Source organism: Mustela lutreola, chromosome 15 (genome assembly GCF_030435805.1).
Source record: "Mustela lutreola isolate mMusLut2 chromosome 15, mMusLut2.pri, whole genome shotgun sequence".
In the NCBI taxonomy this organism is placed as follows: Eukaryota; Metazoa; Chordata; class Mammalia; order Carnivora; family Mustelidae; genus Mustela; species Mustela lutreola.
The window spans coordinates 886,092-908,220 of NC_081304.1; the positions used below are offsets into that span (position 1 = coordinate 886,092).

At 58.0% G+C, this 22,129-nt stretch overlaps 1 protein-coding gene and 2 long non-coding RNA genes across 5 annotated transcripts in view; 1 reads left to right on the forward strand and 2 right to left on the reverse strand.

The window, feature by feature from the left end:
• Nucleotides 1-13,829, forward strand: part of CCDC57 (coiled-coil domain containing 57) — an 84,915-nt gene extending 71,086 nt beyond the window's left edge. For both annotated transcript variants that reach the window (XM_059147500.1, XM_059147498.1), the window contains one exon: nt 13,456-13,829. In XM_059147500.1, coding sequence (XP_059003483.1) covers nt 13,456-13,829 — 374 coding nt within the window. The remainder of the gene's footprint in view (nt 1-13,455) is intronic.
• On the reverse strand, nt 5,192-10,207 carry LOC131815688 (uncharacterized). Its single transcript, XR_009347814.1, has 3 exons — nt 10,078-10,207; nt 5,829-8,212; nt 5,192-5,752 (listed from the first exon to the last, which is right to left on the reverse strand). It is a non-coding gene; the product is annotated as an uncharacterized LOC131815688 (long non-coding RNA).
• LOC131815690 (uncharacterized) lies at nt 12,193-19,285 on the reverse strand. 2 transcript variants are annotated; one of them, XR_009347817.1, is made up of 4 exons: nt 19,163-19,281; nt 16,539-16,852; nt 12,413-13,870; nt 12,193-12,320 (listed from the first exon to the last, which is right to left on the reverse strand). It is a non-coding gene; the product is annotated as an uncharacterized LOC131815690 (long non-coding RNA). The 2 variants fall into 2 exon arrangements; XR_009347816.1 differs by lacking the exon at nt 16,539-16,852 and having other exon boundaries at nt 19,163-19,285.
• Between the last annotated feature and the right edge of the window lie 2,844 nt (nt 19,286-22,129).

Sequence of the window (22,129 nt, forward strand, 5' to 3'; positions counted from 1 at the left end):
GCACTCAGCTGACGGGGGCACCGGCCACGCTTCATGGGGCCCGGCAGAAGACACAAGGCCCCAAGGGCAGGTGTGAGGCTTTGTCTCTCCTGGCACAGCTGACGGCTGTGGCTCCCCTCTCTCCCCAGCCCCTACCCCACTCCGGGGCAAGGCGGACTTGGGGGTAGGCTGCCGGCCCATCTGCCCTCTCCGCCTGAGGCCAGGCGACGCAAACACCCACGGGAGAGTCCAGAACAGAAGCTGTCCGAGCTCTGACAGCAGAGATGCCAGAGACCGCTGGAGAGCCGTCCTGGGAGCAGGTCTGCTGGTGGGACAGGAGGCTCCGGTCAGATTCTCTTTCTTGCTTTTTTCTTTAAGTGTTTGAGTGTGACCCAGAGCCGCGGCCCAGAGAGGAGGAGGCTGTGGGAGGCTTGCAGAACCCGGTTGTGAAACGGCCGTTGGACGAGTCGGGAAGCAGGTGGAAGGCGAAGGCCCAGCAGCGTCCGACCCACGGTGCGCGGGGCGGCCGGCTGGCTATCGCCGACCGTGGCAGAGAGCCTCCTGCGCGGGGAGAGAGCAGCCCCTGCCCCCAGCAGCCTGCCAAGCTTGTGCACAGGTCACAGGACAGCCTCCTGGGAGTGACTTAAAACACTTTATCTCATCGGGGCACCCCCAGAAACTTGCATGTGCTCCCTGGAGCCAGGACGGGACAGCCAGAGTGGGGGGCATCCGATCACATCGCTGACCGTGGCACGGCCAGCACAGCAGTGGGACCGACACACTGACCCACACAGGGGAGTCCCTCAGTTTGCACGTTAGGTCCAGAGGCCGGTGAGCCTGGGGCCGGCTCCTCCGGGATTCTCCCTCATCCTGCTGGTCCAGAAGGGCTGCAGAGCTCTGACCGTCGCGGGGGAGGCTGAGCGCCTCTTTCTCGTCAGCACGAAGGGAAGTGCTTCTCCAGAGCTGCTGACAGGCCCCTTCCACCTCATCAGGGCGTTGTCTCAGACCCTGAGGACAGCAGCCAGGAGCTGTGTTGGGGTCCTCAGCGGGAAAGCTGGTGTGGAGGAGCCTTCAACACGGTCTGTGCAGGGGGTAGGGTTGCTGTTGTCCTTGGTGAGCGGGGCTTCGTGATGAAAAGGCAGAGGCGTCTCAGTGTAGGCTTTTGGTTCGCCCTTTGAAAAACTGAGGTGGGGGGAACAGGTTGAAATGAATGCAGTTTAGATGTTTTAACAAGCTACAGAGCTGTACACCGGAGTATGGAGTACGCATAACCGAGTTACCTGTATGATACTTGACGTCGTGTAAGCGTACTTTTGAAGACCTCACTGGTTTCCTCAAAGACACTCTTAGGCAGACAGGAACTCTGCTGGAGGGGAAACGTGTGTTCCCAAGCCCGATGGTCGAGTACAAAGCTGGAAATCGGACCCCAGACAAGCAGTCTGGAGGCTCCATTCTAGAAACTGGGATGAAGTGGGTTCGCGTTTGTCCATTTTCGGTGCGTGGTGAGTAGCCGTCGTGAGCAGTCGGAGTGGCGAGTCGTCCGATGGTGTGGGACATCTGCGTCCAAACGGGAAGAAGTACCTTTAGTTCACGGTGTATCTCAGGGGCACGTGGTTCTTACACTGGAAGGACACACACGCTCCTTGGTTTCTAGGCGGGACCAGAGCCACCCCCATCTTGCCCCCACAGGCCTGGCCGACCCCTGCTGCACCCCCATGTGAGGCTGGGGCCTGAGCCCAGACAGTTGCCTGGGGTCCAGATCACCTGATGGCACCCAGCGCCTCTGGGTCGCCCCTCGTCCCTCCATCCTGTCTGAGGGGTAGGACCCCCCGTCCCGGCCCTCCGCCCAGCCCCACTTCCGACAACCCCGACCCACACCTGCTTCCTACCCCTCTCTCTTCTGGCCCCACTGCAGGGCCTACGGGCCACAACCTCGGCGCCCCGCCCCCCCAGCCCTTGTCTGTGGACACCTCCTCGCCACCTTCCTTTGCAAGCGCCTGCCTGCCTCCCCCGCAAGCCCAGCCCCCATCCTGGGACTACGTGCACCTGGGCTGGGGGCATCAGCCTTGATCCTTGACCCTCCCCTCTTCCCCGCTCCCTGTGGTCAGCCTGAGCCCGTACACAATCGGTGCTCAATCAAGTTGAGCAGGGAGATAACTGGAAAGAATGGAACCCAGGGAGGCCCTTAGTCTGCAGCCCAGGGATCTGGATTCCTGGGAAGAGCCTATGATTAGAGCAAGTGCCCAGCATTGTTGACAAAGTAGGTTTTGACAATGGACTCTTCCTGGGAGGAAGTACTACATCTCATAAAGCTGTTTTCTCCACCTTGAAACGGCTGGTTGCTAGTTTTCCTTGAAGCTAAGTGAGTGTGTTTTCAAGGGGAAGAGGTCATACAGGGGAAAGAACCAGGCCTTGTAGATGCCAGCGCATCGGTAAGGAGGGGCCAGCCCGGAATGGCCGGTCGGAGCAGAAGGGACCGCCCTCCACCAGCAGTGCTGGCCGCACACTTAAATGACTTAAAATCAAACCTGAATATATACAGAAATGGAACTGAGGATTCACAAAAGACCAGAAGGTTAACCTGAGATGGGATTTAAAAATCACAAATGTCTAAAATAATCCCTTTATCACTTCAAAAATGATCTAACTGGAGAGAGATTTTCTTAAGCAAGATGCCAAACTTCACATACGAGTAATTCATCCCAGCGGAGCAGGACGGTAGCACTCAGCCAGGGCCGCCGCAGAAAGGCACAGCTGTCGGGCCCCACTGGCAACTCAGCGCCTGCCTTGGGAAGCCTGACCCAGCTCGGAGGGGCAGGCCGGGGCACTGGGTCTTCCGGGAAGCGCTGTGTTGGTGAGTCTGTCTCGGGGGTGGTTGGGGCAGTCAACCCCACAACACGTGTCCCGGCCACGTGTGTGGACACTCAGGAAGCAGAACGCCCACTGGGGCAAAGGGGGCTCCAGACCTCAGCTAGTCATGGCGAACACCTACTTCCTTATGGCTGAGAAATAAATTTAAATGGTGCAGAGGGTTTTCCGCCAGAAGACAGTCCCCTTCTCCCCTCCCTCCCTGTCACTCCCCTGCCTGCCTCCCGTCCCATCTCTGTCCCCCAGACCACAACTGTCCAGTCCCCTGCCCCTCTCCAGGTGTGCCCTGCTCTCTGTGGCCACAGAAGCAAATATTTTAAAATGTGCGTGCCTCCCCTTTTCTTTTTAGTTGTATACAGCAGCAGACAGCTTGCTTTTTAAACCCCCAGCGGCCGTCTTTCTCTCTGTTGGTACAGACAAACAGAGCTAACACTTCCCAGTAGTTCAGTGATCCACTGCTGAATACAGGCTTTAAGTGCTTTGTATTCACGGACGTTTCAATGGCCTGTGGTCTTTGCTCCTAAGACTGTGCTGCTGTGTATGTGCGGGTCTGTGGGAGTCTGTTGTCAGGACGGTATCTCCAAGTCGAATCACTGGGTCAAAGGTGTGAGAGGTTTAAGTTCTGTGGAGCTATTTCCAAATCACCCTCAAGAAGTTGGCCCGGTTTGTGTTCATGGCTGCAGGGCATACGAGTGTGTTTCCTAACTCTCATAATGGTGGACTTTTTTTTTAAGGCTTTATTTATTTGAGAGAGAGAGAGAGAATCTCAGGCAGACCGAGCTGAGCACAGAGCCCCTTGTGGGACTCGACCCCAAGATCAGGGCCTGAGCCAAAACCAAGAGTGAGTGGCTTCACGGTCTGTGCCAGCCAGGAGCCTCCGGCACTTCTGGATTTTTATCCAGCATTTTCTCTTTTGCCAATGTGATGATGAGAAACACATTTCCTTATTGGTTTTAATTTGCAGTTTTGAACTGTGGGTGAGGCTGGCTGTCTTTCAGGTGCTGTGGTCATTAGGTTTCACACAGTGTGTAACAGTGACTGCGGAAGCTCGCAGGGTAAGAAAATGCATGTTCGTTGTGAGCTGTGAAAGTCAGACCCTGCTCTAGGGAGGGGGCGGCTGGAGATCTGTTTTTACAAATGAATGTAACCTGAACGGGGTCAGCGGCCTTTCAGGAAACCGCAGGACCACTGCTGTCCCATTTTCAAGTGAGGAAACCAGGGCCCAGGACTCTGAGTGCCTGCCCAAGGCCAGGGAGCTCCTAGCCAGAGGGCCCAAGTACTGGTCCTGCCTGCACTCCTGGAGCTCCGGAGGAGCAGGGGCAGGTGGCCGGGGGAAGGGCCAAGGCTGTCCCAGAGGTCAGACAGATAATGGCGGTGGGGGGGGCACCTGAGGAATGTGGCTGTGGGGTCACCTCCTCCAGAGAGGAGGCGGGCTGTGCCCCGGAGGCCCCGCCCACTCAAGGCGGGTCCTGCTCCAGCTGCATCATGGGAGCTGGTGGGCGGGAGCTCTCCTGTGGGGTCTGAACCCTGCGTGGAGACCCTCACCTTCCTCCCTTGCTGCCTCCAAGGGGATCCCCTGGGGGTCAAAATGAGCAGGGGGAGAAGGGTTACAACTTCGAAGGGTACAGTGTGGGTGTCACTTTCTTTTCTTTGGATTATTGTTCTTTTGAAAATTACATTAGTGTTTCCTGGAATTAAACATTTTGCTCTTTAAAAAGGATTGCATACAAGGTTAAGAAAAGGCTATGCATGGTGCTACTAACTGGCTTCTAATCCAAAATTATTTTTAAATCCTGTGTGGTAAGAATGTTTCCAAACAGATCTCTCTACAGAGATGACATCTGAATCAGATAAGCACATTGCCAGGCTGTTCTTAACCAGCGATCCACGGAAAAACAGACCCAGCCACCTTGTGTTCACAGCCCGAGCGCGCGTGGAGGCCTCTCGGCAGCGGGTCCCTTTCTCAGCAGCTCCCAGAGCTCAGAGGCCAGGGCTCTGCCTTCGGGTGAGCAGACCTGGGCCCACAGACACTAGGTTATTCCCCTAAGGTCTCCCAGCTCCCAGTCAGGGGGGGATCAGGACCAGAGTCCAAGCCGATGCCCTCCGGACCCTGAGCCCACCGGCTGAGGAGAGTCGCGCCATGGTACCTGTGGACGCCAGGCACAGATGGCTGCGTGCAGGACTCAGGGAGCCACGCTAACCACCGGGCGGTCCTCTGGGTGGCGGCGGCAGCGGGCCGGTGGGCTGGCTCTAGCAAGCCCGTGACACCGTCCCACAGTTGACCCTCAGTGGCAGATGGTGCAACGCGCCAGATCGTCCCATTTTTCCAAAGAAGCTGGAAATCTTGTTTTTATGTAGCACATTTTCATTTTTGAGTATTGGCAACTAGTTAAAAAATCAGAACAATGTGTGTGCCAAATTACCGCTGGTTTGGCCAGCCCCGCCTCGTGCCGTGTGGCCCCCTGGCTGGGGGCTGTGCCAGGACTGCACGCGCAGAGGAGAGGACAGACGACACGCTGCCGTGACTCTGCACAGCCGGCGGGCTCCAGAGAGAGGCCCGGCCTCTGGCAAGGTTCCTTCCCAGCCAGGGAATCTGGTGACTGCTGGGAAGACTGGGCTTCTCTACTGGAGAGTCCGGAATGTTTCCGCTTGTTATCGCAGGGCAAACACACCAGGCCCTCCTGGGCTTGTCCTCATGTCCATCCTGCAGCGTGTCACCTGCCTCTGACTAGGGCTGAGTGGGCCCCCAGGACTCCGTCTTATCTGTCCCCTTCTTGGTGTCTGTGTTCTTGAGTGGAGACTGTCCTGTGCCCTCCCTGAAGGCTGCGTCGGCTCAGGAGCAGGGTCTGGACCTTCCTCTGAAGGCACCTTGCTTCAGCTGTGGCTCTGTGAGCCCAGCCCTGGTCTGAGGTCATAAAAACATACAGTGAACATGGGACCTTAGAGTTACCCCATCCACGGGGTATCGCCAAGGGTATTACCATCTGGCTTCCACAGAGATGCTCTTGTTTTTCTCATGAAACCCAGGGTTTGCACACACGACCGCAGGCTGAGGGCCCAGCACTGGCTCTGAGTGACGACCACTTGTGATATGGATTTGTGATAAGACAGGTTAGAATGACACAGGTTAGGTGACCTGAAAGAATGTCTTGTGATTCTATTGTAAATGCACCTGGAACAATACATTCTCTTCTTCCCGCGTAGCCCTCATACCTGGGCACTCACCAGGGACTTCCCCTTGGGTCTGAGAGCCTTACTGGAATGTGAGCATCTGTGAGACAGACAGACCTAGGAGAACCTTGTGAGACCCGACTCAGAGACCAGCAGCATAAGCCACAGGAAAGGAGGCCAGCTAGAGCCAGGGGGGCCTGGCCTCTGCGCCAGAAACATGTTGTGAGGCAATTTCCAGTCAGGGCTCATTGGCTGGGCTCTGGGAGCATGAGCTGCTGATGGGTGGAGGGCCTCCCGCTGGCGGGCTCAGCACGCGTTCTCGCTGGCCACTGCCACAGAGAGACCTCATGAGCCACGTGGGGACAAGGGCTGGCCCTGAGAGCCAGGAAGCTTATTCGGCACTGTGACTGTTAGGTTGTGGGACCCCAGGGGGCAAGGGGTCTCCCCCCTGCTGCCCTTCACCCTCTTGGCTCCGCCTGTTCCCACTCTCAGGCAGGACTGGATGGGAGTACCTGGCGTACCAGCGAAACTGGTACGGGTTGCTGTGCGCTACCTGTCAGCACTGTTGTGATCACAACCAAAGAAGTCCCAGAACCAGTGCTCTGGTCAGAGAGGGGAGCAGCGCCGGGTCCTGAGCTGGGCGAGCAGTGCCGGCTTCCTGCCTGGGCTAATGATTACAACCTGAGACATTTTAAGAAGTGCAGAGTGTCCTGTAAACTTTTCGAGAAGCAACGGTCAAGTAGATCTTTGTTAGCTCTCCTCTTGAAAGCATTTTGATGAAACAGTTATGCCACTTGGGGGAAAGTTTATGTAGAAAGAACTTCTATACCAAAGTAAATACTTTAAGAAATAGCCAAATCGGCTTACTCTTCCACGGCGTGTGTTCTGGGGCCACAGCATGGCTAATGCCCTCTTCCTCTTCTGGCTATTCTATGGACTATGCTTTAATGTCTCTCTGTAAACAGCTAGGAAATTGGACAAAATATATGAAACAGCTGTTTTCAGGCATCAGGCAATAGTCAGCACAGGATCATGGTCCTTGAAAAAAGGAAAACAAATGAGGTGAGTTCCAGAATCCCCCTGACTTTCTGCCTGAAGGCAATTTCTGGGCTGAAGGCACAGAGAGGGAGGCCAAACAGAACTCAGCAGCAAAGTGAGTTGCAAAAATGGGAATTGGAGTTTGGGAAGGCAGAGGGGGCTGGCAGTCGCAGGACAGTCTAGAAAGGAGGGTACTACACAGAAGAGAGCTCCAGAAACCTGTAGAGGCATGTTTTTGAGTTCTCCCTGTGTACTAGCCCATAGACATGTAGCGTAGCTATCTATACGAAAAGGGGAAGGAAAGACAGACAACTTGTAAGCCGAACCATTTCCAGAGCTGTCAGAGTAGGGAGATACTCAGTCCGAGGAATGAGTGTCCGTCATCACCTCCCTTTAGTGGAGACTGAGAGAAGTCACACGTCAGCAGTAGGCCTAGGTACCTCTGGAGTGAAGACCCACGTAGACTTAGACTAGAAAAGTTAAAAATCTTTGAAATGACCAGTCAAGGAACCTAACTGCCCACCAAAATAAAACCAACACTCTAAAAAAATTTTTCAAGGAAATGTTACAATGCCTAACACCCGATCAAAACGTACAAGACACGTGAAGAAGCGAGAAATGTGATCCACATGCGAGAGGAAAATCCATCGGTAGGAAGAGGCCCAGAAATAACCGAGCAGACAAAGATATTAAAAAGAACTGGAATGACTGCATTCAAGTATTTAAAGGAAAACATACACATAATGAGAAGAACCGAGAATATGAAAAGTTCCAAACAAAACTTCTGTAGGTGGGAACTATATTTGATAAGGAAAGCTCACTAGATGGGATTAACCCAAGAATAAAGATGGTAGAAGGAAAAACAGAAAGTTCCAAGTCATCGCAAGAGAATCTGTCCTAAATGAGACGCCAAGAGAGAGCGAGCCTCGGCCTCCTGCCGGCGTCCATCAGTCCACCAGAAGGAGGAGAGAACAGGGAGAGACTGAATTATCCCAAGCAGTAATAACGAGGGTCACCTGGGTGGCTCCGTTGGCTGAGCGTCTGACTCTGGGATTTCAGCTCAGGCCGTGATCTCGGTGTCATGAGATTGAACCCGTGTCGCGCCCCACGCCGAGCGCAGGGTCTGCTGAGATTGTCCCACTTGCATGCTCGCTCTCTGTAATAACAAAACAGATTCCCCCTAAATTTGATGCAAACTCTTCTCTCACAGATCCGGGTTCAACTACCCCAGCAGCTGGCTAAACACACGTGTGCCACCCAGGGAGGGCTGCAGCTGAGTTTCTAGAAATCAGTGATAACGAAAATCTAAAATGCAGTCGAATGAAAAACAAGGGACACAGTGCGTGGAGATGAACAAATAATCACGGCAGACTTCTCTTCAGAAACTGCGAGCCGGAAGACAAAGGCTCACCGGGTTTAAAATACTGAAAGAAAAGCCGTCAAAATGGAATTCTGTATCTAGCAAAAATATCCTCCAAAAATTAAGGCAAAATAAACGCTTTCACAGATAAACAAATCTGATAGAACTCACCACCAACTGACCCCCCACTACACAAAATGTTAGAGGATGCTCTTCGGACTGAAAGAAAATGATGCCGGATGGAGATGGGGGTCAACAGAGAATAATCCGGAAAGGCAGACACGGCGGGTCTGCAGGTAAATGAAGAAGACAGGCTTACATTTTCTTCACACGCTAACTGTTTAAAACGCACGCATTAACAGTGTCTTATGGGGCTTGTGAGACGTGTGGAAGTCAGAGGTGTGTGCTACCTGTCACAAGGTGGCAGGCGTGGTGGGACAGGGAAGGGGAAGCATGCTCTTGCAAGGCTCCTGGAGGTGACATTGTGCAACAGCGTGTCACAGCAGAATGAGGTAAGTCAAAAGTGCACGTAAACCACAGAACGGCCATTAAAAAACAATGACAAAGAACAGCCAGTAGTGCAGTATAGACCCAATGGAGTGAAAACATCAACTCAGAGCAGCCTCGGACAGAGGGAGAGAAGAACAGGGACGGACAGGACAGAAAACAACCCGCGAGTGCGATCTAGCAAAAAGGTACATTTAAAACATTAAAACCAATCACGTTGACGATTATATTAAACGTAATGGTCTAAATATTGCATGAAAAAGCCGACTGGGAGCAGAAAGCTAGTCTCGACTGTGTGCTGTCTGCACGAAACCCACTTGTACATGCAGAGGCAGAGACAAGAGAGGCTGGACGGCTGCCTGACGTCCAGCAGGGTGGACTTCCCCACGAGGAGTACTAAGATCACGAGGTACATTTCGTGACGGCATGGAAGTCAGTTAATCAGGAGGACACAACTTTCCCAAGTGTGTATGCTCCTAATGCCAGCGTGGCAAACGCATGGAGTCTATCGACTCTCAGAAGAAGAGCCGCTCGGGGGGCTCAGTCAGTTGAGCATCCAACTCTGGACTCAGCTCAAGTCATGATCTTGGGGTCGTGAGATCAAGCCCCATGTCAGGCTCTGCACTCGGCATGGAGTCTGCTTGAGATTCTCTCTCGTCTCCCTCTGCCCTTCCCCCCGAATTGTGCTCTCTCTCTCTAAAATAAATAAAATCTTTTTTTAAAAACCCTCTCAGAAATGGAAGGAAATGTAGAGGGGTCCGTCATTATACTTGGGGCCTTGTGGATTTCTCCGTCAGTAATCAGCAGAACAAGGAGACAGAAAAGTCAGCCGGGGTCTAGAGGGTTTCAGCAGCTCGGTCAGCTAGCTCGGCTGAACAGGCGTGTGTACGGCTCTGTAACCTGCACCAGAACACACATTCTTTTCAGATGCACCTGGGACATTTGACAAGATAGGCCACATATTGGCCATCAAACTGGTCTTGGTAAATTTGAGAAGACGGTAATCATACGTACTGTATTTGCTGGCCGCAAACATGTTATATCAGAAATCAAGAACAGAGAAGTATCTCAGAAAATAACAACCAAACAATGCTCACGGGTCCAAGAAGAAATCACAAAGTAGTCCTTGGAAACGTAAGCGTCCAAATACTTACATGAGAGAAGAACACTGTTCTGAATTCAGTCGTCCACCTGACCCACCTCGAAAAGCTAGACAAATACGGGGCGCCTGGGTGGCTCTGTTGGTTAAAGCGACCGACTCTTGATTTCAGCTCAGGTCATGATCTCGGGGTGGTGAGGTCGAGCCCCATATCAGGCTCCACGCTGTGTGCTTGAGATCTTCTCTCTCCCTCCCTCTGCCCCTTCCCCATCTCTCTCTCTCTCTTTTTTTTAAAGATTTTATTTATTTGCCAGAGAGAGAATGAGAGAGCACAAGCAGGGGAGTGGCAGAGGGAGAGGGAGAGGGGGAAGCAGGCTCCCCGCTGAGCAGGGAACCTGATGCAGCGCTCGATCCCAGGACCTTGAGGTCAAGACCTGAGTGGAAGGCCGACACTTCACCTACCGAGCCACCTGAGGGCCCCACCCCATCTCTAAAATTTTAAAAAAAAAAAAAAAATCTTAGAAAAATAGGAACAAACTAAATTCAAAGTTTAGGTTTATAGTAGGAGAAAATAGTAAAGATACAAGTGGGGAACAATGAGGGGCGCCTGGGTGGCTCCGTGGGTTAAGCCTCTGCCTTCGCTCGGGTCATGGTCTCAGGGTCCTGGGATCGAGCCCCGCATCGGGCTCTCTGCTCAGCGGGGAGCCTGCTTCCCCCGCCCCCCGCTCTCTGCTTGTGATCTCTCTCTGTCGGTCTCAAATAAATGAAATGTTTTTTAAAAAAAGAAAAAACCGACGGATTGGACTCCGTGGACAACGCAGAGTCTGCTTTCCCAGTGACGCGGTGAAGACGTGAGAACGTAAGCTACAGGCTGGGCAGCGTGTCGAGGACTTGCACCCAGAACATACAAGGAACTTCACAAGTCAAGAATGAGACACAAATGCACACAACAGAAAGTAGCCAAAATGCTTGGTAAGACCCTTTACAAAAGAAGATCATTAAATGGAGAAAAAGCGCACGAGGGATGCTCGAGGGTGAAGCCAGGAGGGCACTGCAGACCTGAAGAACAGGGCAGCGCCCGCTCCCGTGACCCAGACCGTGTTGGAGCCGCAGGACGTGTGCGCACACGGCGGCCGGGGCGGGGGTGGGGGTGATGTGATGTCGCTGCTTTGGGAAGCCATTTGGCAGTTTCTTAAGTTAAACGTGTACTCACGGCACAGCCCAGCCCTTTGGTTTCGAGGCTACCGTGCAGGAGAAAGGGGAACGTCCACGCAGGGCCACCTGGGGGTCGGTGGCTAGACCCGGTCGGCTCTTGATCTGGGCTCACGTCATGGTCTTGGGGTGCTGGGATGAGCCCTACATCAGGCCCCGCCGTGCTCCGCAGTCTGCTTGTCCTCTCCCTCTGCTGCTCCCTCATACGCTCTCGCTCTCTCCGATAAATAAGTTAAAAATATTTTTTTAAAAAGTCATGCACCCAGAGAGTTTAGCATGAATGTTTATAGCTGCTTCGAGCCCAGATAGGGGACGAGCGAACGCCCCCCCGGGGCACAACGGAACACTAACCCGCAAGTAAAGGAGCTCGGGTCATCCGTAAGAACAGGAATGTTCTCGGGAAACATTTCTTGGGTTTCTGGGAGAACCAGGCTTCAGAAAGTGCCCAGTGTCTTGTGTTCCACTGACGGGAAGCTCTAGAAGAGACTGTGGGATCAGTGGTGGCAGAAGGCAGGGCTGGCTTGGGGCTGCAGGGGTCAATGTTCCAAACGCATCGAGGCGCACGTTTTCTAAAAGCCATTGAGATGTACGGTTAAAAATGGGCGCATTGGGCGCCTGGGTGGCTCGGTTGGGCGACTGCCTTCGGCTCAGGTCATGATCCTGGAGCCCCAGGACTGTCCCGCATCGGGCTCCCAGCTCTGCGGGGAGTCTGCTGCTCCCTCTGGCCTGCTCCTCTCACGCTCTCGGTAAATAAATAAAATCTTTAAAAAACAATGGGTGCATCTATTGCCTGTAAGTTGTAACTGGATAGAAGCAATTTTCTCAGCAAGGAGCCGCGGCCATCCAGGGACGACTCCCGGCGGGCGTCCCTCCTCCACTCCGTGTGCTCGGTGTCTGTCCTGCCGTCACGAGGACACCACCTGCATTCCTTCCAGGTTGCTGCGGGACCTCGGAGGATCCTGGTAATTCTTATCAATTTACTCAGCTCTTAATTACTCCGCGCTGTGGAGCTTCGGAGCTCCCGGGGGAGGTCATTACCGCCGCCTGTGTCCTCCCCCGGGCTTCCTGGAAGGGCCCCAGGAGCCCCTGCGGATCGGCAAAGGTGAAGATATTACCCTTTAAAAGACATTAAACCGGGTATAGAACAAACCCACTTGCATTTTTTCGCTCGCTCTTACCTGAAATAATGGCCTGGTTTCCATCGGCTTCAGGGGAGACATCCGCCTTCTCGTCTCATGGGGTCGTTTCGCATCTGGAGAAGGCTGCAGATCGGTCACTCACGCACCTCTGCTAGGGAAGGGCCACCGCGCGGCCCCCGCCAGCCCCCGACTGTGTAACAAGGGGCCGTGCACTCACGAAGCAGGCGGCCGTCCTGTTCACAATTTCCCTCTTTCTGACATTTTATCCTGTCCCCCAGGCGCTTGCTGTTCTAGAGGGAAGCTCCCCAGAGTCCCGGGTTGGCCTCCTCGCCCACAGCCACCCCCACGCCGGCAGTCCGTCTTCCCTAAGGACATCATGGGGTCGTTTTCAGAAGGCAACTGTCGCCTTCCCCTCCAAGCCTTCTACCCCTGATTTCTCGCTCTTTCCTTGTAGAGCTGGCTGGACCTACAGCCACAGGATGGTGGGCATCTCATCCACTCACAAACCTGAAGGCAGTGAGGCTGGGTTTTCCACCAAATACGTGTGGTTGCTGGGTTCTAAAAATATACCCTCCATCAAATTAAAAAATTTCTTTTATAACCCAGATTTATTGAGAGTTTTCATCACAAATAGGTATTAAACTTTATCAGTTGTTTCTGCATTGAATATGGTAGACATGATTTTTTTCCGTTTTCACTTATTGATGTGGTAAATATGTGTAGATTTTCTGAGAAGAAGCAGGCCTCGCATTACTGAGATAAATTCTTCTTTTTCTTTTTCCTTTTTTTTTTTTTTTTTTTAAGATTTTATCTACTTATTTGTCAGGGAGAACAGAGAGAGAGGGAACACAAGCAGGGGGAGCGAGAGAGGGAGACGCAGGCTTCCCGCCCGCAGGAAGCCCGATGCGGGCTCGACCCCAGGACCCTGAGGCCACAAACTGAGCTCCGCCAACCGCGTCCCCAGGTGCCCCCCGGCGTTGCATTTTCTAATGTGAACGTTCATCTCTGACATGCACAGTGACCCTGCCTTGGTGTCCACGTGGGGACCACAGGCCCTGGAGCCGGCCCCTCTTTCTGTACAGGAGCCTTCTCTGGAAGCACCTGCCTGAGAGTCCCCAGCAGCGCGGCAGAGGCAGGAGGGAAGACCTGTCCCCTGAGGGCTGGGCCTCTGCTGGACAGTCCAGGGAGCAGCCAGTACGTCGGGACCGAGGCGGCCCCGTCTCCAGGCCACCGTGGGCAGAGATCGCTGGGGAGCCCGAGACTCCTGCCTCGGAGACGCCTGCCCGTCCCCGCAGCCCTACTGTCTTCTGGCCTGTCCGCGGTGTCTCCGCCTGCCCCCGGCCATCCGGGGCCTGGCAGAGCCGCCCGCGGGTCACCGGGCTGGAAGCTGGACCGCAGCTCAGGGCCCTGGCTTCCTGTGGGTGGAGGACCTTCTAGGCAGGCCGACGTGTCCTAGCTGACGTTCCGTCCGGCCAGGGAGGCGGTGGGCGGCGTGGCCTGTGGGGAAGCCAGGGGCTCCGTCAGGTCGGTTTCTGGGCTTCGTGAAGCCTCCTCTGAGCTGGGGCACGCGGCAGAGAGGCGCTCTGGCCACTGCGGGCAGCCGAGACCCCCTTCCAGCTGGAGTCCAGCCCCCAAGGGTGGCCGGGGCTCCTTTCCCGGCAGAGTCGGGAGTTCGGCCGTGGCACTGTGGTTCAGGCCCTGAGGCCCACGTCTCCGCGCAGTTTGGCTTGGCCTCCTGAGGAGGGGGGACATCCGACACCTATCGCCCCCCCCTTTGGAGCAAAGTTAACCACTGTCCCCTGGGTCTCCTGGAGAGGGTCGGGGAGTGAAGGGGGCGGGGACACCGCGGCCCGGGCATGAGACAGGAGTGCGCGCAGAAAGCTGTGCCCTGAGCCCTGCGGGCTTGGCGTCGGGACTCGGCACACAGGACGAGTGTCCTCTCGTGGCCAGCCCTTCCGGAGGGAAGTACCCCGAGAAGCCACCGCGGGCCTTCCTGCTCCCCACGCAGCTGCAGCCACACAAGGAGCCGCACCGGTGCCGCAAGCCACGTCCCAGAGCCTGACCGCCGGGCCCCGGACCCAGGGGAGCCTGCGCGGGGACCCCTACTCCGCCGGCACCTCGGCGGTTGGCCTGTGGGCATTCTGTCCGTTTGCCTCTGTTTCTGCGGCGCCCGAGAGCAGCCCGGTGCATCCCTCACCAGACCTCCAGAGAGCCATTTTGGGGTCTGATGTGGGGAAGCCTCTGGCCGGAGTGGCTCAGCGCCTTGAGCACGATGGGCAGCTTGTGGGCGTGTGGCCAGCGGCAGCCCTCTCCAGGGGCCGCATTTGCGAGGAAAGGGAGAGCATTGCTCAGTCCTCTGCAGCGGCCTCCTCCGCCAAGCAGGGCAGAGAGCAGCTCACTGCGGCGTGTGGCCGGGGCACGAGGCGGGGCGGCGCCAGCAGGGAGCCTGCCGGCTGTGACCGCGGTGTGGCCGCCTTGGTCCCGTGTGGACACAAGTCCTTCGTGAATCTCACCCTGTTTAGCCAGCTTTGGGGCTTAGATCTGTGGAAAGGAGGCAGGTGAGAGCCAACCCCTCCCCCTCTGCTCCCTGTGCCCCACAGGATGGCTCTCTGACTGCTCCCCAGGCCCTCGGCCCAGGGTCCCGTTGTCCATTAACACAGGCCGCACCCCCGGCTTGTCCACTGCACGCTTTCCCCTCTGGGGCCCGGGCACTTCTTCCCGCCACCGCCTCTGTGGGGCTGGTGGACTGGCCATCACTCTCTGCTCCTTCCCGGACCTGCAGTCCTCACTGTCCTGGCCCCGCCCCCACCCCGCACCCGCACCTCTGCGGCCGCCCGCCCCACCTCTGGCCTCTGTCAGCTCCTCTTTCCTGTGCTGTGGAGCCTCAGGGCCCAGAGAAGGAACAGAGGCCACGTGGAGGGCTGGGCCGCTGTCCGGGTTCTGCCTGCCCGCCTTGGACAAATCAGCCCCGACAAGGGCAGGACTAGCTGCTCTCACAGGGTATGTCCCCTAAATTCCCTTCCCTGGGGCCCCAGGATGCTCCCTGCTGCCCAGCGGCACTTCCTGAGAGGCAGGACAGGAACCACACTGGGCCACACTGAGAGGCGTCAGCAGACTCAGATCTAGGGAGGGGCACCCCGAAAATGATAGTAGGAAGAAGTGATTAAGGGTTGGCATTGGGTATTAACCTCAGGGAGGAGGGGGCAGAGCAGGCTGCCGGGGTGATTAACAAGAGGGTTCCAGCCCCAGGCCAGGGGCAGCCTGAGGGGCCCTGAAGGATCTGGGGTTTCCTGTGCACTGCCCTCCCCCTGCTGAGTACAGCCGTGCCCAGGAATGTCCACCCAGAGCCTCTGTACCGAGGGCAGACAGGCGCTCCCTGCAGGGTCACTCCGGGCAGGCTCGGGGCTCTGAGAAGTAGCTGGCAGCTTCTGGAGACTCGGGGCGTGGGCTTAGGGAGAGAGGCCACCCCACCTGACGCATTGTCTACTGAAGGCCTGGGCTCGCTCCCACCATGGTAGGAAGCCTTGGAAGGTTCTGGGGAGTTTGACATAATCTCATTCATAACAACGTATCAGAAGGAGGGCTGGGGGTGCCTGGGGGCTCAGTCGGTTTCGCGTCCGACTCTTGATCCTCAGGTCCTGACCTGGGGGCCATGAGTTCAAGCCCACGGTGGGCTCCACACTGGGCATGGAGCCTGCTTACAGGGAAAGTTGCGGGGGTTGGGATGAGGGGCAAGGCGAGGTGGGGGTGCGGTTGGCTGGACCCCGCGGCAGGAGGGGCTCCCGCGCAAGCTGGAGGGGGGCTTCAGTGGAAGCAGCGCCTGTCGGCACCCAGGATGGAAGGAGCGGAGCCAGGAGGGCTCCTGCACCAGCGAGGCTGCCGTGAGCCTGAGGAGGCCTTGTGCCTACTGTCCAAGGCCGCAACAAGGACTTGAGAGCTGAGCTGCCCCCGTGGCCCCAAGGAAGGCTCTGGAGAGTCAGGGCTGGCAGAGGCTCCGTGTCCCCAGCCCTTCCAACGGCTTTCAGAGGCCCAGGCAACATGTGCTCAGGGCGCCCTGACAGCCGGCAGCAGCCTGACCTGCTCCTGAGAGCGGCCAGCCTCCCTCCCCCAGTCCGACGAGGGCTGAGCGGTGGCTCCAGGCAGCAGGGAAGCTCGGAGCACTCACCGAGCCCTGGGAGCCCCGGCACAGACACAGGCTCCTGCTTCCACGTTCTTAGCTGTGAGGCCCTGGGCACAGGGAGCCAGACCGGCCGCCGACGGGAGGCATGTCAGGCCCCAGCGCAGGAAGAGCTGTCCCAGGCTGGGCTCTGCAGGCGGGGACCGGGAAGGGCAGAGGGGAGGGGTCCCCCGCCACAAACCAGCCACGCGCCTGAGCGAGGAGGGCGCATCTCAGGTGATGGTCACAGGGCAAACAGGCAGGACCCGTCCAGCTTCACACCTGGGGCAGCTGGCTGCCTCCTCGCCGCCTCGGGGAGGGCTCTGCGGGCAGGGGCATGACAAAACCCCCCCGAGACTACATGGCTGCCTCCGCCGTCTTCTTCCCGCAGTCAGCATCGCGGGCCCCCCAAGCACAAGGCCTCAGGGCCTGGGCTCTTCCTCCTCCCAGAGTGCCACCTCCCCCCGCCTCTCCAACCCTGGTGGCAGTAGATGGCCAGGGGGAGCTCAGGCCAGTCCCGTGGAACCCCTGCAAGGGCCGGTCCCTCACGTTGTGGGGTCAGGGTCCCAACTCTGCCCCTCCCCGCTGGCCACTGCTTCGGAGCACAGGGTGGGCCTAGATTTTTTTTTTTTTTTTGAGAGCGCATGAGAAGAGGGCAGGTCAGAGGGAGCAGCAGACCCCCCACCAAGCAGGGAGCCCGATGCGGGACTCATCCTGTGACTCCAGGATCATAACCTCAGCAGAAGGCAGCGGCCCAACCAACGGAGCCCCCCAGGCGCCCAGGACGGGCCCAGATATTATCAGCTATCGGGATGGGGCCCATGAGATTGGGGCAGGAGGGCGCGTGCAGGGGAGGGAACTGGTCTGCAGTTAGAGAAGCAAAGGCACGGGCCTCTCCTCCATGAGGGAGACAGCCATGGCCTCGGGAAGCAGAGAGGAACAGGGACATCCAAGGGACCAAGCTTGCCCCACTCCAGGATCCCAGTGCTTGGAGCCCAGGCACTAGGAGGAGAACGGGCCTGGCCCCAGGAAGGGAGCCTAAGGCTGTGTGACCCCAGGGAGCCTGTAGGGAACAGACCTGTTCCAGGTACTCGCGAGGACAGAAGAGGCCCAAGGTGAGGGCGAGGGACCCGGGTACACACGGCAGACCTCCACCTCCCAGCACCGGGGACGCTGCCAGCAAGCTCACAGTGTGCCTCCCCTGTGTGTGCTTTCCAGAGCACAGGCCTTTTCCTGCCCCTCGGCCTGCCCTCAGACCTCACCCGGGTGGGTCCCGGCCACGCGGTGTCCCCCACCTGTGCTGCACACGGCCGTATGGGGTCCAGGCCCTGGGTAGTTGGCTCTGAGACGTGTGATGTGTGTGTCACCCGTGTGAGATGCTGGTGCCGGGCCCCACCTTGCCCCACGTGTGCTCTCTGGGGCAGCTTTCCCATCTGCCGGGACCCTCCTGGGGTACTCCAGGGACCCCGGCCCTCCCCACTGGGCCAGCCCACAAGGGAGAACCACTCTGACCTCTCAGGGAACCTTCCAGCTGTGGCTGCTTCCCACCACCATCTTTTTTGTTTTGTTTTGTTTACAAAAGAAATATAGTCCTAGTTCTAAAAACTTGCCAAGTAGAGAAACTTGGAAACTGGAAACCCCCTACTGTGCCCTAGTAGGAGACGCCGTGGTGGTCACTTTGGAAGCGCTGCCCCTGCGTGTGGGCCCACGCGTGCGGCACGTGGGCCAGGCTCCTGGGTCCTCGGCCTGTGCCTGGACGCACACATCAGGGCTGCTGGGCAGCTGGAGGGGCTGGCAAGCACGGCCAGCAGGCAGAACGTGGCTGACAGCTGGGGACAGCCTGAGACCTGCCTTGGGTCAACCATTAACTCAGCACCCGCCCCGGGGACCCATTGCGAAATGGCCGGAGATGGTGTGTCCAGAGTGCCCAGTGGAGGAGCAGGCCCAGCCCTACGGTACATCTGGGGAGTGTGTGTCCCAGAGATCCGCCACGTGCCAGGGCCCCCGGCACAGCTGCGGCCGCAGAGCTCATCCCCCAGGGAGGACCTCTGGCCTGACAGGCTCTGCTCCGAGGGCCAAGGCGTGGGGTTTCTGGGTTGTGCGGGTGAGAGGTGCAGCCGCTTAGCTCGTCCTCGGGGAGCCCAGGCTTCCTGCCGCTTCCTCCCTTCGTGCTGTGACAGGCCTCTCTCTTGCTGTCCTTCTGCAGAGCGCACTGCGCGGCCAGCAGCCGACGGCCTCAGAAACCCGGACCGGAGCTCCGTGGCGACGGGGGCAGCCTTTGCCATCGAAGGGGTGAAGATGGAAGCTCGGGCAAAGGCCCTCCCCGTCAGACCCGCCAGAGCTCCCCCTTCAAAAACTAAAGGCTGCCAGCAGCCCCCCAAGATCCGTAACTACAATTTGAAGGACTGATTATCCGGGCCTTCCTCGTCGCACCCGCCCCCCCGCCTCCCGTCCTGTGTTGGCACGTGGGGCCTGTGCTTTCATCCCGCATGGGGGGTGTGAGTGTGAGTGCCCACATGTGCACGAGGAGAATGTGAGTGTGCCCACGGCCCCGGAGCAGAGGCCCCACTGACCGACCTAGAGCCATTAAAGCCTGCGCTTCCCGTGCTTGGGCTCGGCCCTGCAGTCCTTACCTGGGAGAGGCAGCCAGGAGGGCAGCGTGGCTGCTAAGCCTGCTGCGGTGCTGGGGGACACTGGGAGCAGAATGCCCGCCCACAAAACAGGCGTCTCCCCACAGGGTGCTGCCCGTGCGAGGGGACCTTCTGGAAGAACAGATGGCCTGGCTGCTGGCGTCTGGCCCCTGGTGATGTGGAGGTGGCACTTCCAGACCTCTTTGGCCCCGTGAGGCCAACCCAGCAGGTCGGTCTGGAGCCTTCTACGTCTGCCCCCCACGTAGGACAGAAGTGAGGCATTCCCAACAGCCTGATGCCGGGGCTGGACACAACCCCTTGCTCCAAGTACCACAAAACCACACCCACACGTCCCCACCCGAGAAATGTCTCGCATAGCGTAACCGCACATGCTGGACACTTGCGGGCTTGCTCTGCAGGGAACCATCCCCGGTCCTGCCATGCTCCCCCCGGAGCCCTCAGCCTCTGGCTCCACTGGTGTCCACACCTGGTTGGCAGAGCCAGGCCGTTCTGTGCCCGCAGCAGCGCTAGCAACGGAGACAGTCTGTCCCCACCTGAGGCGAGTGCGGTTGTGCCCTCAAGCAGCCCGAGCTCTCTGCATGGAGGCTTTCCCTTTCTGGTCAGCGGCTCCCACGGAACCGGGCAGACGGCTTCTCTGGGAGGATGTCGGAGAGTGCCGGGGGAAGGCTGACGGGCACACATCGTGCCACCTCTGTGGCTTCCGTTGACCTCATGTAGAATGTGCACGATGTGCTCTCCCCGCCTGGCTCCCAGGTACAGGGGCGCGTGTGGAAGCACATCGCAGGGAGAGCCCACGAACGGGTGCTGTTGCAGCTCACGCGTCGCCCTGATGTCGGGTCAAGAGACCACAGACCAGGCCCCAGTGGTTTGCAACGGCTCCTGCCCCGTCCTGCGCACCCTTGAGCTCCATGTGACGGCACACGGGCCTGGGGACATCCTTGCCGCAGGATAGTACTCAGCCCGGGCCCACTGTGCTTCCAGGAGCTGCAGAGGCCATGCTGGGCCCGCCCTGCTGTGCCAGGAAGCAGCAACCTGGAGGAAGATTTGCCGAGGGGGGCGGTGCCAGGGCTCTGCCGTTTCTGGTTTCTGGTGTGTCCTTAGAAGTGAGGCGCGGCTGTGTGACTTCCTTAAGCTGAAAACCTGAGCAGAGATGCATTGTGACTTTCCAAAGAGGCACTTAAGAGCCCATGAGCGGGGAGCCTAGGTGGCTCAGTTGGTAGCAACTGCCTTTGGCTCAGGTCATGGACCCAGAGTCCTGGGATCAAGTCCCACATTGGGCTCCCAGCTCCACGGGGAGTCTGCTTCACCCTCTGACCTCCCCTCTCGTGCTCTCTCTCACTTTGTTGCTCTCTCTCTCAAAATAAATAAATAAAAATCTTAAAAAAAAGAAGAGCCCATGGGCAGGGAGCCTGGGTTGCTCAGTGGGTTAAAGCCTCTGCCTTCGGCTCAGGTCATGGTACCAGAATCCTGGGATCGAGGCCCGCGTCGGGCTCTCTGCTCAGCGGGGAGCCTGCTTCCCCCTCCTCTCTCTCTGCCTGCTTGTGATCTCTTGTCTGTCAAATAAATAAAATCTTTAAAAAAAAAAACAAACCCATGAGTGAGTCTCTGAGCCCTCCCTCGAAGGTGCCAACCCAGGCCCTCCATCTCAGGTTGGCCCAGCCTGCGGTGGGCCCCCATCATCTGGCCCCTTGCAGGCTGCAGTGAGCAGAGCCCCAGTGAGCAGAGCCCCTCGCACGGGCAGCACCCTGTGGGGAGACGCCTGTTTTGTGGGCGGGCATTCTGCTCCCAGTGTCCCCCAGCACCGCAGCCCCACTGACCAGCAAGAAATGAGCCTGGGATCGTTCAAGTCACCCAAGGTTGGGAGTGTGATGCACCATGGTCCAGTGACTCCTGGCCCAGGATACAAGGTAGCTGAAAAATTTTAATTTGGAAGAGAAAGAAAAACCCAAGGGAAGGTTGTTCAGGACATTAATTTGGCTGTTGGACGTCAGGGCTCTCTCCCATCTTTTCCTGGCCTGCGCTTCCGCTTCCTTCCACTGTCAGGAGTTAGAAGCCCCCCAGTGACAAGACGCAAAGGGACGACGGAAGCATCAGGGCATGGAGGGACCACGAGGACCTCATGGGGCTGGTGAGCACTATAGGAAATCCAGGGGCATGCGGCCAAGTGGAGCTGCAGCTACTGGTGTCACCCCGCCAGTCCCGTTCTGTGCTGTCCCTGAGCGTCCCTGCCAGTGTCCTGCCGCACAGTCCCTGCGCTCCAGGAAGCAAAGCTGGAGGGACCGCGGAGGAGCGCGGCATTAATTTCAAGACAATGAGGCGGTGGAGAGGAAGCAGGGCACTGGCCGTCCTGGGGCCGGACATAGCCTCACAAAGGACCTGCTGGGGGGCCCATAGGGCGCCTGGGTCCTATAGGGCATGGCCACTAGGGAGGGAGGCGGCCCTCTTGGAGTGTCAGCTGTCCCCCAGACAGGCGGTGGGTTTCCTTTGGGTCTTTCTGTAAGTTGGACAAGCACGTGAGCTGGGGAGTGAGCGAGCCGCACGGCCTAGCCTCCAGCCGGGGGTGTGCGCGCCCGTGGGTGCAAGCGGCCACGTGCGCGCGCGCGAGCGCCTCTGCCCAGGGGGGCGCCTTTGTTCGAACCACGCCAAGCGGTGTCCGCGCCACGCCCCGCCCGCGGGCTCCGGGAGTCGTGGGGCGCGCGCGCCGGCTCGCGGGACTGGGGAGGCAGGCCGCGCCGCGCTGCGGTGACCGGCAGTGACCCCGCCCGGGGCGCCCTCGGCAGGGGTCAACGACCGCCGCGCCGCCCGGCCCATCACCCTATCGCCTAGCAACGCCCACTCGCGCGCCGCCATTGGGCCGGTGCGCACGCCCCCGGCCCCCGATTGGTCGCGGCGGCGGAGCGAGCCCCGCCCCCGCCCCCCCCATGTCGGCCCCGTTGCGCGCGGCCAGAG